This window comes from Oncorhynchus tshawytscha, linkage group LG07, assembly GCF_018296145.1.
Source record: "Oncorhynchus tshawytscha isolate Ot180627B linkage group LG07, Otsh_v2.0, whole genome shotgun sequence".
Classification (NCBI taxonomy): domain Eukaryota; kingdom Metazoa; phylum Chordata; class Actinopteri; order Salmoniformes; family Salmonidae; genus Oncorhynchus; species Oncorhynchus tshawytscha.
In genome coordinates this window covers 49,624,709-49,641,096 of record NC_056435.1, presented here as the reverse complement: position 1 = coordinate 49,641,096, position 16,388 = coordinate 49,624,709, and the positions used below count along the sequence as shown (strand labels likewise).

The 16,388-nt window shown below is 38.3% G+C and overlaps 1 protein-coding gene and 1 long non-coding RNA gene across 3 annotated transcripts in view; one reads left to right on the top strand and one right to left on the bottom strand.

Annotated features, from left to right (window-relative positions):
• Positions 1-4,707, bottom strand: part of LOC121846806 — a 7,039-nt gene extending 2,332 nt beyond the window's left edge. Inside the window, exon 1 of the long non-coding RNA XR_006083780.1 lies at positions 3,999-4,707. This is a non-coding gene — a long non-coding RNA (uncharacterized LOC121846806). The remainder of the gene's footprint in view (positions 1-3,998) is intronic.
• Positions 2,341-16,388, top strand: LOC112254727 (probable Bax inhibitor 1). 2 transcript variants are annotated; one of them, XM_024427514.2, is made up of 10 exons: positions 2,341-2,485; positions 9,518-9,616; positions 12,594-12,702; positions 12,932-13,052; positions 13,732-13,780; positions 13,875-13,972; positions 14,219-14,298; positions 14,471-14,571; positions 14,859-14,934; positions 15,209-16,388. In XM_024427514.2, the coding sequence occupies exons 2-10, from the start codon at positions 9,561-9,563 to the stop codon at positions 15,224-15,226; spliced, it is 708 nt and encodes a 235-aa protein (XP_024283282.1). In that variant the 5' UTR covers positions 2,341-2,485; positions 9,518-9,560; the 3' UTR covers positions 15,227-16,388. The 2 variants fall into 2 exon arrangements, with proteins under 2 accessions (XP_024283282.1, XP_024283281.1); XM_024427513.2 differs by having other exon boundaries at positions 15,206-16,388.

Sequence of the window (16,388 nt, the reverse complement as noted above, 5' to 3'; positions counted from 1 at the left end):
AACTCTTTAACATCATCATTAGCTCTGGCATCTTCCCCAATATTTGGAACCAAGGACTGATCACCCCAATTCACAAAAGTGGAGACAAATTTGACCCCAATAACTACCATGGGATATGCGTCAACAGCAACCTCGGAAAAATCCTCTGCATTATCATTAAAAGCAGACTCGTACAATTCTTCAGCGAAAACAATGTACTGAGCAAATGTCAAATTGTTTTTTTTTAACCAAATTACCGTACGACAGACCACGTATTCACCCTGCACACCCTAATTGACAAAGGGTCTGCTATACAAATTGATGGAAAGTGGTGTTGGGGGAAAAACATACGACATTATAAAATCCATGTACACAAACAAGTGTGCAGTAAAAATGGAAAAAAACCACATTTCTTTCCACAGGGCCGTGGGGTGAGACAGGGATGCAGCTTAAGCTTCACCCTCTTCAACATATATATCAACGAATTGGCGAGGGCATTAGAAAAGTCTGCAGCACCCGGCCTCACCCTACTAGAATCTGAAGTCAAATGTCTACTGTTTGCTGATGATCTGGTGCTTCTGTCCCCAACCAAGTAGGGCCTACTGCAGCACCTAGGTCTTCTGCACAGATTCTGTCAGATCTGGGCCCTGACAGTAAATCTCAGTAAGACTAAAATAAGGGTGTTCTAAAAAAGGTCCAGTTGCCAGGACCACAAATACAAATTCCACCTCGACACCGTTGCCCTAGATAACACAAACAACTATACATACCTCGGCCTAAACATCAGCGGCACAGGTAACTTCCACAAAGCTGTGAACGATCTGAGAGACAAGGCAAGAAGGGCCTTCTATGCCATCAAAAGGAACATCAAATTCGACATACCAATTAGGATCTGGCTAAAAAATACTTGAATCAGTTATATAATTCATTGCCCTTCATGGTTGTGAGGTCTGGTATCCGCTCACCAACCAAGAGTTCACAAAATGAGACAAACACCAAATTGAGACGCTGCATGCAGAATTCTGCAAAAAATATCCTCTGTGTACAACGTTAAACACCAAAAAATGCATGTAGAGCAGAATTAGGCCGATACCCGCTAATTATCAAAATCCTGAAAAGAGCCGTTAAATTCTACAACCACCTAAAAGGAAGAGATTACCAAACCTTTCATAACAAAGCCATCACCTACAGAGAGATGAACCTGGAGAAGAGTCCCCTAAGCAAGCAAGCTGGTCCTGGGGCTCTGTTCACAAACACAAACAGACCCCATAGAGCCCCAGGACAGCCACACGATTAGATCCAACCAAATCAAGAGAAAACTAAAAGAAAATTACTTGACACATTGGAAAGAATTAACAAATCAACTGAGCAAACTAGAATGCTATTTGGCCCTAAACAGAGAGTACAAAGTGGCAGAATACCTGACCACTGTGACTGACCCAAACTTAAGGAAAGCTTTGACTATGTATAGACTCAGTGAGCATAGCCTTGCTATTGAGAAAGCTGGCTCTCAAGAGAAGACAGACTATGTGCACACTGCTCACAAAATGAGTTGGAAACTGAGCTGCACTTCCTACCAAATGTAGAGACACATATTTCCCTCAGATTACACAGATCCACAAAGAATTCAAAAACAAATCCAAATTTGATAAACTCTTATATCTACTAGGTGAAATACCACAGTGTGCCATCACAGAAGCAAGATGTGTGACCTGTTGCCACAAGGGCAACCAGTGAAGAACAAACACCTTTGTAAATACATCCCATATTTATGTTTATTTATTTTCCATGTTGTACTATTTGCACATCGTTACAACACTGTATATAGACATAATGTGACATTTGTAATGTCTATTATTTTGGGTCTTCTGTGAGTGAAAAAAAAACAATAAAAATGGACATTACTGTTCATTTATATTGTTTGTTTTTTTCACTTTTGTTTATTATCTACTTCACTTGCTTTGGCAATGTTAACATATGTTTCCCATGCCAATAAAGCCCTTAAATTGAAATGATATTAAAGAAAGGAGTAGCTCTGGCTAAAGTACGTAAAGAAGCTGCAAGATTATTCTACTCAAGATAGACCACAGCATTTCGTTTCAAATGGGAACAAATAAGTCATAGTGGGCAGAGCCAAGCAGCATGTATTTGATAGAAATCTAAACAACGCAATTTTTAAATAAACTTTTGCAAAGGTTCAAATCTACAAAACTCAGTCCACTCTGTTCATAACAGATTCTAGTTTTGGCAACAGTAAACGGTATTGAGATCAAATGTTTCATCGATGAGAACCTTTACATAATTCCGGCCAAATTCCATCTCACTCCATCTTCTCCCACTGGGCTTCCTCTCATCGCCATATTTGGTAGTGAGCGGAAACGCCAACCGGATGCTTCACACTTGTACTAACAGTGAAATATCTGGCTCATCTGTGGAAACAGCTTGCCTTTCGTTAGCTATTTAAACATCTATCTGTTGCTGATCGTTGTCCAAATATCACCATCAGGTAATTAGTATTATATATAAAATGCAGCTATCCAGAAAGTTGTAAACGACACCTGCCCTTATGTTCGTTTTGACGTCTGACAATGAAAAGCGTTGTTAGCCAATGTCGATGCTAACATAAACTAGCTAGTTAGTGGGCTTGTTCGACATTGCAGCCAACAGTGTAGGCGGCTACCGACTGACTGATCTAAATAACTGTCAATTAAAATGTCTAGATCAGTCAGTCAATTCACCCATGCTACATTACGTTTTTGATGCTCTCGAACACGGCCAATGTTAGCTAACTAACGTTAATTAGTTGACTTTCTACTCACATTTTATTTATCCACAAAAATGATCTAACGTTATCATGTTACCTGGTTTTTATGTAAAGGGTTGTGGTTATCTATATTACAATAGGCAACTGTAATTAATCGGAGTGAAGTTGGCTAGTTTTAGATAGCTTGTTCGCCGTTTCGTGTAAGGTTAAGTTTGTTTGAGTTACGCATGATTGGGTAAGGGCCTTCGTTAGCCAAGTTGTCTAGGATAGCGTGCTGGCATTAGATGTCTGGCTATCATGACAGCGCCCCCTTCAACTAGCCATCTGTTTGGGAGCATCTAAGCGCTAGCTATCTTAGTTTACGATTGCATTAAATAGCTAGATACATTAACAATGTAATCTGAAGTTAGTTAGCTTCCTGGTTGCACTATCCTCTTCCACCACTAAAAGCACTTGCCGCGTTCATGTACTAATCGGAACTCGGAAATGTACGACTTGCTTACTGGTTGTCGTTATACTCGTGACGCGTTTAACCATTTGGCAAGGTGTACAATTCCGAACTTCCTGGACGGTGCCAAGATGGCTGCTTGAACAGATGCGTTTTTACCGAGCTCCGTACCAAACTTCAGAAAGATTGTGAAAAATGTAAATAAAAAAAAGTTTAGTCATTATCTTTATTTGTTCAAGATATAAGACCTTTCCTGTGACTGGAATGATAATTGGATCATTTATTTCAGCATGTCCATGCAAAGTCGTGACAAAAGAAAGGAAAAAGTTAGCCGTTCTATTGCTAATCAACAAGAGAGAAACGTGCTTTTAGACAACTGCCATAACTACACTTGGCCTATGGATAATATCATGCTTTCGAATGCTGAAGATGACGAATTCCCCTCTTTACCGGTTACTCCGTGCAAACCTCCACCCTCCAAAAAAACCAACATGAACTCTGACATCGTGGCTACCCTCTCCTTACTCATCAACTCCAGGTGTGACGCCATTGAGAAAATGGTAGGCGCGAACACCATGGTTATCGAAGGCTTGAAAAAGACTGTGGAGTTTTTGCATGTGGTGAAATTAATGATGTGAAAACGAGAGTGGCAAAAGTTGAAAAAAATGTGGAAAGGGTGGAAAAGAATAACAATGTCTACCATAGACGTCTCAATGATCTGGAACAATACACAAGAAAATGGAACCTGAGACTCTACGGCTTGCCAGAGGTGGAGAAGGAAGATGTGCGAGGAGAGGCTATCCGTACCTGCCAAGAAGTTTTGCCTGCAGAGAAGAACAAAGTTGGTGATACCATCGACGTTGTACATCGCCTCAGCAAGAAGCAACAGCAAAGCGATTCAAGACCCAGGGGTATCATCATCCTATTCACTACCAGATTCTACAGGGATGCTGTCTGGAAAGCTGCTAGGAAGAACGCCTTCCTTCAGAGCCATGGTATGCGTTTCGCCGAGCATCTCAGCCCGGAAGACATAGAAAGAAGGAACCAAGTTGTGGCCAACGATCAAAATAGCACGAAGTGAGGGGAAGGCTGCTTACTTCGTAGGAGGACAAGGTTTCATCAACGGTTCAGAAATCCATATTCCTCCCTAAAATCTCACCAGAAGGAACAGGTTGATGGTTTCAGCCATGGTATTCTCATTTTCCTTATGTGGTTTACCTAACAAGCATCAGGTGACTATTTTACAGGAATACTCAGGTATTTCAATTCATTAGTTTGTTCTTGTATGACCAGAAGTCCTATTTTGTTTACAAACTTACGAAGAAGATTGAAAGCTGAATTTATGTTTTATGTATACAGTAACTAAGATGCTGTTTTAAATGGCATACAGGTCTGCTCTGACTTTACACGGTTATTGTTCTATTTAGTTATTAATACTTATTTCCAAAAAAGGTCTTAGGAACGTTTATATGTAAAACATTTTGTTATTCAATTATTTTATGATCAGTTTTCATATGTACTTAATATAGTAGGTACCCTTTTATTTAAATTATTATTTGTTGTTTTATTTCTCAGAATAGTTCCTGATTACACTAAAGAGGGTTTTTAGTCTCTCTTACTACAAGAACCCTTGGTTTGGTCTTGAACATAATTTCCAGTTGAGTTGAATTTCAAAGGTTATGGAATAAGCTATTTTCACTTTAAATTGACTTAAATGGTGCAGGTCTCGTTTCCTTATCGTTTACGTTCACTGCTCCTACGTCTTTGACTCATCCTACTACAGTTTATACTTTTATATAATCTTTGTTGTTTTGTCTTTTCGAAACAGTGTGAAGCGCAAGGCCTTATTTTTATTTGCTAAACAATTTCGAACAGATTTTTGCTTTTTTTCAAGAGTCTCACTCAATTTCTGCTGATGCCAACTTCTGGAGGTCACAGTGGGGCAACGATATTTGGCTTTCCCATGGATCTGAACGCTCTGCTGGTGTCACTACAATGAAAAATACCTTTGGTGGTAATATTCTACACTCGGAAAGTGACCCCTTTGGTCACTTTATTTGTCTTGTGATCAGTTACAATGACATTACACTCATTACTGTAAACTTCTACGGGTACAACACCAAACATGAGAATGATGAGTTGCTTGAATCTATAGAGACACATATACTTCATTGGTTATCTAAATTTCCCAATTCGCTATTATTGATAGGAGGGGACTTTAACATTACAATAGATAATTCAACTGATAGATGGACCCCAGGTAGGCCAACCAATCAGAATTTGGGTTTAATACTTTTTATGGAAAAGTTTGATCTTACTGATATATGGAGAGAGAGGTTTCCGTCCGAAAGATCATTCACCTGGAGTAACAAAACAGGCTCCAGACAATCCAGAATAGATTTTTGGCTTATATCCAAATGTATTGATAGTGAGTGTGTTACTACAAATATTTGTACTACTCCCCTCACAGACCATAAGGCTATTTACATTGATATCAAAATATTTAACCCTGATACGAACCTTGGTAGAGCATCCTACTGGATGCTAAATAGCTCATTATTAAATAATGATATAGTTACATTTGAGGTTAAAGATCTGCTCTCACACTTTTGGGAAAAGGCTTGTGAAGAAAAATCTTATTGCAAGAACTGGGAGCTCTTTAAATTTGAGGTGTCCAAATATCTTAGAAAATATGGTAGTAATCTTGCTAAGACCAGAAGAGCTGAGGAGGAAAAGGTATCTTCCCTTTCTCAGAGGTCCCCAGCTGACCTCTTGGGGGAGGAGAAGATGGAACTAATTGAGTTACAAAATAAACTGGATAATATATATAAATTAAAAGCAGAAGGAGCCTTTATTAGATCTAGGAAAAAATGGATTGAGGAGGGAGAACAGAATTCATCCTATTTCTTTAGACTTGAGAAATTTCACTCTAAAAATAACACTATCCAGAAGTTAAACATTGATGGTGTTATTACAGATGACCAAAAATGAATCGCTAAATACTGCAGCAATTTTTACAGAAAATTGTATAGCTCCTGTCAGGAATCCACAGATATGTTTTTTAACTCACTGAATAATGTTCACTCTATCAGTGATATAGAATCTAAACAGTGTGATGAACCCATCAAAGTTGAAGAGATTATAGAGTCTATAAAACATCTAAAGAACAATAAATCACCAGGTGTTGATGGAATTACATCAGAATTTTACAAATTATTTTCTGAACAAGTAGCTCCCTTCCTATTTGAAGTCTTTTTAGAGAGTATTAAAAACAATGTTCTCCCTCCTACAATGAGTCAGGGGTTAATAACACTGATACCTAAGCCTAAAAAAGAAGTGCTGCTCATCGATAACTGGCGTCCAATTTGTCTTCTTAATAATGACTAAGATATTAGCCTCACTACTTGCAAAAATAATTAAAGAAGTCCTGGATGCAATAATTTATGAAAGACAGTCTGGCTTCATGAGGAACAGACATATTTCTAACAATGTCAGACTAGTATTAGACATACTTGACTACTCAGACCTAATAACTGAGGATAGCTTCATATTATTTTTAGATTTTTATGAAGCATTTGACACAGTAGAGCATCAGTTTCTCTTCCACTCCCTTGAGAGACTTGGCTTTGGGGATTTTTTCTGTAAGGCTATTAAGACTCTCTATGCAAATGGTAACAGCTCTATCAAATTGAAATATGGCACCTCACATAGATTTGAGTTAAAGAGAGGAATTAGCCAAAGTGGTCCTATCTCTCCGTACCTGTTTTTATTAATCACCCAACTTCTTGCAAATTCTTTAAATAATAGTCCTGTACAAGGTATTTCCATAGCTGGTAAATAAATTATTATAAACCAGCTGGCTGACGATACTACACTTTTTCTGAAAGACGCTAACCAAATTCCCATATCGATCAATGTGATACAATCCTTTTCCAAAGCATCTGGTCTATATCTTAACATTAAGAAATGTGAACTCATGGCTGTCAACGATTGTGTGAGACCTTCATATTATGGTATTCCAGTAAAAGAAGAACTTACATATTTAGGCATAACCATTACAAAGGATCAGAAGTCTAGAGGCTTACTAAATTTTAACCCTCTTATTAAAAAAACCCAGAAGAAACTAAATCAATGGCTACAGAGGGACTTATCTTTAAAAGGTAGAGACCTTCAGCCTTGGTTATTAGGAATCTCTAGACTAACATATAGTGCTCTATCTTTATATCTTGACAGTAAAATAAGCAAGGAGATAGACCAGATGCTTTTCAACTTTCTTTGGAGAAACCGTACCCATTACATTAGGAAAACTGTTGTAATGAACACTTATGAGAATGGTGGACTGAATGTTCTGGATTTTACTACTTTAAATAATACTTTCAAGATCAATTGGATAAAACAATTCCTAAGAAGACCCACTTCTATCTGGAATTTTATTCCTCATCATGTCTTCTCTACTTTTGGTGGCCTTAACTTCATGTTGTTTTGCAATTATAATTGACAAAGTTCCAGTGAAACTTTCTGCTTTTCATCGGCAGGTTTTCTTGTCATGGTCCTTAATTTATAAACACAATTTTTCTCCACACAGATATTATATATGGAATAATCGGGATATATTGTATAAAAATACCTCTCTGTTTTTAGAATATTGGTTCAGAAATAATGTCCTATTGGTGAGCCAACTGGTAAATGCAGAGGGTCTTTTACTCAGTTATAAAGAATTCTTATCACTTTACAAGGTCCCTGTAACACCTAAAGATTTTGCAATTGTTTTAGATGCCATTCCCTCAGGTGTTGCTATGTTATTCAGGAACATGTCAAGACCTGACCCTCAGAGCCTACCTTCTATTGACCCTGTTGACTCATCAGTAGGAAAGATTTGTTTCTCTTTTGGTCCATTCAACAACAGAGCGATACGATCCTTGTTTCAGCAGGATGTTGTATCTATACCTTATGTCATGCCTTATTGGAATGGATTTATTGATAATATCTGTTGGAAAAAAGTGTGGATGTTGCCACACACATACCTACTTGTTAACAAAATTAAGGAAGTTTCCTTTAAAATTATTCATAAATATTATCCTGCCAACCACTATATGAAGAAGTTTAAGGAAAACATCAACTCCAATTGCTCCTTTTGTAATGACCACCCAGAAACAGTTGTGCATCTTTTTTGGCATTGTATGCATGTAAGAAAACTGTGGCAAGACATCAGTAGGTTTATAATTGAACACATTTATGAAGATTTTACACTATTGTGGAGAGATGTACTGTTTGGATTCTTTACATACAATAGAAATAAGCGGAATCATTTTTATGTAATTAATTTCATTATTCTTTTGGCCAAATTTCATTTACACAAATGTAAATTTACAAACAGAAAACCACATTTTCGTACCCTACAAAAATAAATGTAACTGTATTTAACTGTATTTTAAGACGGTTAAATGCTCTACTAACAAAAAATCTGTTAGAATTGTAAGTATATGCATGTCCCTTAAGGTCCTTGTGTAATGTAATGTGATATTGTACCTCCTAGCTCGATTGTCCATTGTTTGTAATCTATGTATGCTTGTGTTCCCTCATGTGCTTTATGTATTGATTTGTTGTTAATAAAAAAATAAAACATGTAAAAAAATTCCGAGCTTCCTAGTTCAGACTAGCAAATGAACCTGGCAACTGTCATTTTGAATCAGTGCGTCTGTGGCCTGAGGTCAATTGTCGACTCTTGTGCGATTACGACAAGGTTTCATTACGTTTGACAAAAGTGTTGACTATTTGTTTACTGTAGGCCTAATTACCCGTAATAGTTTGTTACTCTGGGGGATTTTGGCCAAGGTGTATTAGCTAACTGTAGCAACAGTTGCTTACCGATAACTAAGTAAATCTGAAACGTAGCCAGAGATGGTCATGGTGAGACCGAGTGCTATATAAGAATTGAACTCAGGAAGCCCCTTATCATAATCCCTTACAACCAAGTCAGTAAAAAGCTCAACCCCATCCCAGACCTTCGTAATGCCAGACCTAATCATTACACAAATTATTGCTTTGCATAAGAGGAGGCTACATTCATTCAATTTCAGACCCACACAGTTAACGTTAGCTGTCTATTTGATCTGTCCAAGTATGTGATCCATAATATAAAGAATGAAGTGAAAAAAGTACTTTTGGCTCGGGTGATTCAGCCAGATATCTTTTTTTCACTTTCATTCCAGGACATATAGCTAGTTCAAATTTGATTTAATTAAGAAGGCTGTTTTTATTTCAATCCATTACTGTACTAATCAACAGTAATGCCTAATGTCCATCACATATTTGTTTTGTTTCAGGAAATTTTACTCCAGGAACAGGGTCCAACCAAGTCCAGACAAGATGAACATGTTTGATCGGAATATACATTTTGATTCCCTTTTTAAATTTTCCCAAATGTAAGTAACTTGCTTGGTTTACTATTTCCACACACTATCTGACAACATTAAGGAGACTTACTGGCATCATTAGTGTTGGCATCATTAGTGTTGTCATCATGAGTCAGTCATTGAACAGAAGCAGTCTGTACTGGTTCACTAACAGGCTTTGCTACTGTTGCAGGCATTGATGTGTTACTAAATTACAATATGACTAGATTAGTCCTAACTGATGAGTTGGACATTTTATGTTAAAATACATTTTCTGTAGAGCTAAACCTGTTCCTCATACAATAAAAACTCTCCCCTTGATCTCACCTCCTGTTCCACTCAGGCTACAAGCATACCTGATGCTGGGTGGGTTGGGTGTAGTCATAGATCAATTCTCTGTTGATGTTAGGCTTTGTGGGTGTTGCATGTGATGTGCACTACCGTTAAAATGTTTGGGGTCACTTACAAATGTCCTTGTTTTTGAAAGAAACGCTCATTTTGTACATTAAAAACACATCAAATTGATCAGAAATGCAGTGTAGACATTGTTAATGTTGTAAATTACTATTGTAGCTGGAAACGGCAGTTTTTTTAAAAGGAATATGTACATAGGCATACAGAGGGCCATTATCAGAAACCTTCACTCGTGTTCCTATGACTCGTTGTGTTAGATAATCCAAGTTGATCATTTTAAAGGGCTAATTGATCATTAAAACACCCTTTTGCAATTATGTTAGCGCAGCTGAAAACTGCTGTCCTGATTTTAAAGAAGCAATAAAACTGTCCTTCTTTAGACTAGTTGAGTATCTGGAGAATCAACATTTGTGGGTTCAATTAGACTCAAAATGGCCAGAAACAACTTTCTTCTGAAACTTGTCAGTCTATTCTTGTTCTGAGAAATGAAGGCTATTCCATGCCAGAAATTGCCAAGAAACTGAAGATCTCATACAACGCTGTGTACTACTCCCTTCACAGAACAGCGCAAACTGGCTCTAACCAGAATAGAAAGAGGAGTGGGAGTCCCCAGTGCACAACTGAGCTAGAGGACAAGTACATTAGACTGTCTAGTTTGAGAAACAAACACCTCACAAGTCCTGAACAGGCAGTTTCATTAAATAGTACCCGCAAAACATCAGTCTCAACGTCAACAGTGAAGAGGCGACTCCGGGATGCTGGCCTTCTAGACAGAGTTCCTATGTCAAGTGTCTGTTTGACCATCTTAATCTTTTCTTTTTATTGGCAAGTCTGGGATATGGCTTTTTCTTTGCATCTCTGCATGAGACATGAGATACATGAGAAGATTAAGAGAGATGTGTATGTATGTGCATGTATATACAGTTGAAGTCGGAAGTTTACATACTTAGGTTGGAGTCATTAAAACTCGTTTTTCAACCAGTCCACACATTTCTTGTTAACAAACTGTAGTTTTGGAAAGTCTGTTAGGACATCTAATTTGTACATGACACAAGTCATTTTTCCAACAATTGTTTACATACAGATTATTTCACTTAAAGTTCACTGTATCACAATTCCAGTGGGTCAGATGTTTACATACACTAAGTTGACTGTGCCTTTTAAACAGCTTGGACAATTTCCATAAAATTATGTCATGGCTTTAGAAGCTTCTGATGGGCTAATTGACATCATTTGAGTCAATTGGAGGTGTACCTGTGGATGTATTTCAAGGCCTACCTTCAAACTCAGTGCCTCTTTGCTTGACATCATGGGAAAATCAAAAGAAATCAGCCAAGGCTTCAGAAAAAAACATTGTAGACCTCCAAGTCTGGTTCATCCTTGGGAGCAATTTCCAAACTCCTGCAGGTACCACATTAATCTGTACAAACAATAGTATGTAAGTATAAACACCATGGGACCACGCAGCCGTCGTACTGCTCAGGAAGGAGACGCGTTCTGTCTCCTAGAGATTAATGTACTTTGGTGCGAAAAGTGCAAATCAATCCCAGAACATAAGCAAAGGACCTTGGGAAGATGCTGGAGGAAACCGGTACAAAAGTATCTACATCCACAGTAAAACAAGTCCAATATCGACATAACCTGAAAGGCTGCCCAGCAAGGAAGAAGCCACTGCTCCAAAACCGCCATTAAAAAATAAAAGCCAGACTATGGATTGCAACTGCCCATGGAGAAATAGAACTGTTTGGCCATATTGACCATCGTTATGTTTGGAGGAAAAAGGGGGAGGCTTGCAATCTGAAGAACACCATCCCAACCGTGAAGCACGGGGCTGGCAGCATCATGTTGTGGGGGTGCTTTGCTGCAAGAGGGACTGGTGCACTTCACAAAATAGACAGCATCATGAGGAAAGGAAAATTATGTGGATATATTGAAGCAACATCTCAAGACATCAGTCAGGAAGTTAAAGCTTGGTTGCAAATGGGTCTTCCAAATGGAAAATGACCCCAAGTTGTGGCAAAATTGCTTAAGGACAACAAAGTCAAGGTATTGGAGTGGCCATCACAAAGCCCTGACCTCAATCCTGTAGAAAATTTGTGGGCAGAACTGAAAAAGCGTGTGTGAGCAAGGAGGCCTACAAACCTGACTCAGTTACATCAGCTCTGTCAGGAGGAATGGGCCAAAATTCACCCAATTTATTGTGGGAAGCTTGTGGAAGGCTACCTGAAACATTTGACCCAAGTTAAACAATTTAAAGGCAATGCTACCAAATACTAATTGAGTGTATGTAAACTTCTGACTCACTGGGAATGTGATGAAAGAAATAAAAGCTTTAATAAATTATTCTCTCTACTATAATTTGGACATTTTACATTCTTAAAATAAAGTGGTGAGCCTAACTGACCTAAGACAGGGAATTGTTACTCGGATTAAATGTCAGGAATTGTGAAAACTGAGTTTAAATGTATTTGGCGAAGGTGTATGTAAACTTCCGACTTCAAGTGTGTGTGTGTGTGTGTACACACACACACACACACACACACGTACGTGTCTGTGTGTTCCTCATACAGTGCAACTCTCCCTTCTGTCTCAGCTCCCGCTCCACTCAGCTGCACCTGAAGAATGTCTACTCCAGCCTGGCCCTGTGCATGTTTGTGGCTGCAGCTGGAGCCTACGTCCACGTCATCACCAGACTATTCCAGGTAAATGGAGATAATGGTAGCCATAGGAACAAGTACAACCAAACTGAAGCACTCTATTAGTGTTGTAACTATTAAGAACACTTAAGTGTGGAGTTTGGGGTAGATTTCACAAAAGAGGGCCATATAACATATGATTGTGTGGTAATGTTTCGTATTAACTGGTAATTGACAATCACCCTTTATCTTATTACATTATAATAACGGTTGCTGTGTGTTTTATGTCCATTAGGGTGGGCTGTTGACAATAATGGGCTCCCTGGCCATGATGGTCTGGCTGACGATGACCCCCCACTGCCCTCAGACGGAGAAGAAGAGACTGGCTATCCTCTCTGGCTTTGCCTTCTTCACAGGTAATCTCTTGTGGACAGATCTACGTAAATATAACTGGTAACGTAGAGTCTGTCGGGAAGGAATGGGACGCGTAGGATAACGAGCAGCAGTAGTTTTGTTGTTTGGGTTTTCCGTCACTGGTTATCTGGACAATCACGATTTCGCAGGTGTAAGCATTTTTTGGAAGGGGAGGGGACATTCAGCCCCGTAACTTGCAAAGAGGGGGTGGAGCTCCTCGTTCCAGTTCCGCTCTGTTTTAGCATCTCTTGATCCCTTCTCTTAACACCTATGGACCCAGAACTTAATTGAGCAGCTGAGCAATTACACAAGACTTTAGTTCTGGGTTAACCAAGGTTACTTGACATCTGGTTACCAAGGTTACGTGACCTCTGGTTACCAAGGTTACTTGACCTCTGCCTCATAGCACTGTCAGGGCCTACACTGTGTGTGTGTGTGTGTGTGTGTGCTTTTTCACTCACCCTCATGCATTTTAAAAGCTTTGGATTGGTGCAAACATGGCTGGAGGGAGTTGCCACCATATTCCTAACACCAGTCCATTCTTTTTAATAAATCCTTGATTGGGAGGGTACGAGTGCACACTTCCAAAGAAGGGTAGAGAACCTAAACGCAGCCTATGTATTTTTAGCTATTGTAGTGGTCATGTGCTGATATTTTGTTTTGTTTTCTTCTCCATTCCAGGTGTTGGTTTGGGCCCAACCATGGATTACATCATCTCTATTAACCCTAGGTAAAATGACAATAATGATCTGTAAGTAGCTAGTTTCCTTTTGACTGAAGATTTTTTCTAAATGTTTCTCAATCTACTCTCCTTCTCCAACCAGCATCATAGTTACAGCCTTCCTGGGGACCTCCATCATCTTTGTGTGCTTCACACTGAGTGCTCTTTACGCCCAGCGTAGGAGCTTCCTCTTCCTCTGGGGTAAAGTGTTGTCTGCTGCTAACCACATTGTGTAATGTAAAAGAATTGAAACTATAGAACGTAAACTTGCACACCTTGACATGCTACTAGGTCAGATACATGGACAAAATAGTCTAGTCATTACCAGTGTCCTGGAGTTTTATTTTTTATTAAGGGACTGAAACTAATCACTCCGGTTTTAGTGAAACTGTACTGTTGTACAAAATAAATGTTACTAAATTAAAATACCCCATGTCTGCCTTTCAGGTACTCTGACATCTGGATTGTCCATCCTGCTCCTGGTCTCTTTCCTCAACATGTTCCTGGGGTCTGTCATGTTGTTCAAGGTAAGAGGAAAACAACCTACTATAGTCATGTTTGCATTGTTTTGAATAATAATAATAATAATACTATACACAGTGCTGTCCAACACTACTCTTCATGGACTTAGGTATAGTATGACTTACAGAATGTGTGTTAGTTGTCATTTTTACCAATCAAGCGTTTTTGTGTGTGTAGGCTCACATATACCTTGGCCTGGCCATCATGTGTGGATTTGTGCTGTTTGACACTCAACTCATCATTGAGAAGGCTGAGATGGGAGACAAAGACTACATATGGTAAGGGGGACACACTCTCTGGACCTGGTGAAGAGGGTGGGGGACTAGTTGTTGAAACAGTCTTTTGCCATTGTGATCTGGAATTTACAAATGTGTATGGGTGTGTCTGTGAGACCATGCAATCTTTCCTTATCTAACACAGTAAAACGTAGAGTAGGGTATACAATGCAATTGGTACGGACTTGGTATTATGTAGACTGTGTCAATTGCTTGGCTCTTTTACAATGAGCTTTTCAAGTGTTTTATAAGATATTTTTTAACTCTTTTCTCTCTTCACCCTATTGAAGGCACTCTGTGGATCTTTTCTTGGACTTTGTGACTATCTTCAGGAAGCTAATGGTTATTCTGGCCATGAATGAGAAGGTACAATTACTGGCAAGAGTGCTCTAACACAGTGCATTTTTATATAGTATACCAACTATACTATACTTCCACTAACTCTTATACACATTGCTATGTTTTGAACAATCTAATAACATGCACATAGGACCAGAAAGCATCTTAAATACTATGTATGATTAACCAGCATAGTGTACCTTATAGTAATCTTGTACTTTGCACTGCCAGGTTAATAATGGTTTTAATAATGGTCTGTTTTATGTAGAGCTGCATTGAAAATATGTTATTTATTTAGCAGGACAACAAGAAGAAGTAAATTAAGTGGAGGAAAGATCTGTGACCTGGAATTGCATCAGGAGTGCGTCTGGTGCATTCGCCTTAACTGCTTGATCATTATGAATTATTTAGACCATGATTTGATTTTGTTCTTTGGTATATTGTCTTAATTTTTAGGAACCGATTGGTTGCATTTGGAATTTGACTTTGGCATAAGGTTTGATGTCTGAGCTTTGATGTAAAGGTCTAGAAGTCCCATTTTGAAGGGACCGTGTAGTTGCTTTGAAGTAATTAACACAGACTTATTTTGATAGTTATTTTCACATTGTGTTGACGAGACGATTATATATATTTTTCTTTTCCATGTGAACAATGCCTCAAATTATTAAAGGCCACTTTTTATATACCTACTGATAAGTACAATAACAGTTTGCATTTGTGGGACCTCTTCAGCAGCTGTTAATATAATGGAAATGGATACATTTACTGCAAAGAGGATGATAATTCTGTGAATATTATCTGTTCAGTTGGGAATTCTGCCATTTAAATAACCCCCCACACCATATTCGTCTCATAACGATGACATCGCAGGATTTCAGTGTTGTGATTAATGAAGAACATGAGTTCGTAGGGTGGTCATTTACATGGTTTATCATTGTTATTAGCATACCGGTATAACAAATATTACTACTTCTATTACAGTACAATCCCTTTCTAGGACATTTATTTTATGTCAACTGATCGGAGTAATTTACTGGTTTCATTTAAGGCATTGTCTTTCTCAAAGTGAGGATGCTCTTATCAGTATTTTTTTATTTTGTAGGTTGTCATTTAGGGGATGTTCTCAGAGTTTTTTGATGCAAACGATTGCATTCGAGGATTTTAATCATGTTAAATATCCAGACCTGGCCCAAAGCACCTCAATCAACATAAAAAATGATTGCTATAGGAGTTGTATGGTAATTGCTGGTGGTGTTGTCTGCTATGGTGTCTAGAAAGTGATATATATTGATTGACTTGTGTTGAAGTGTAATATATTTTTCCAGATATTTCTTTTGTCAAGCTTGTTCTGTCTTTTCCTTACTAAAAAAAGATTCAGTGCTTGAAATGGGTGAACAGAAGAGAACCTGTGTTTCATGTGCTATGGATTTTATTTTATGTATTGAGGTGAAATGAAATAAATAAATCCAACTCATCTTAAA

What these genes read in the sequence shown, in the direction of transcription:
- LOC112254727 (XM_024427513.2), top strand. Translation starts at nt 9,561, where the DNA reads ATGAACATGTTTGATCGGAATATACATTTTGATTCCCTTTTTAAATTT. An exon ending in ATCATCTCTATTAACCCTAG is followed by an intron (nt 13,781 to 13,874) that starts GTAAAATGACAA and finishes TTCTCCAACCAG; the next exon opens with CATCATAGTTACAGCCTTCC. An exon ending in GGTCTGTCATGTTGTTCAAG is followed by an intron (nt 14,299 to 14,470) that starts GTAAGAGGAAAA and finishes TTGTGTGTGTAG; the next exon opens with GCTCACATATACCTTGGCCT.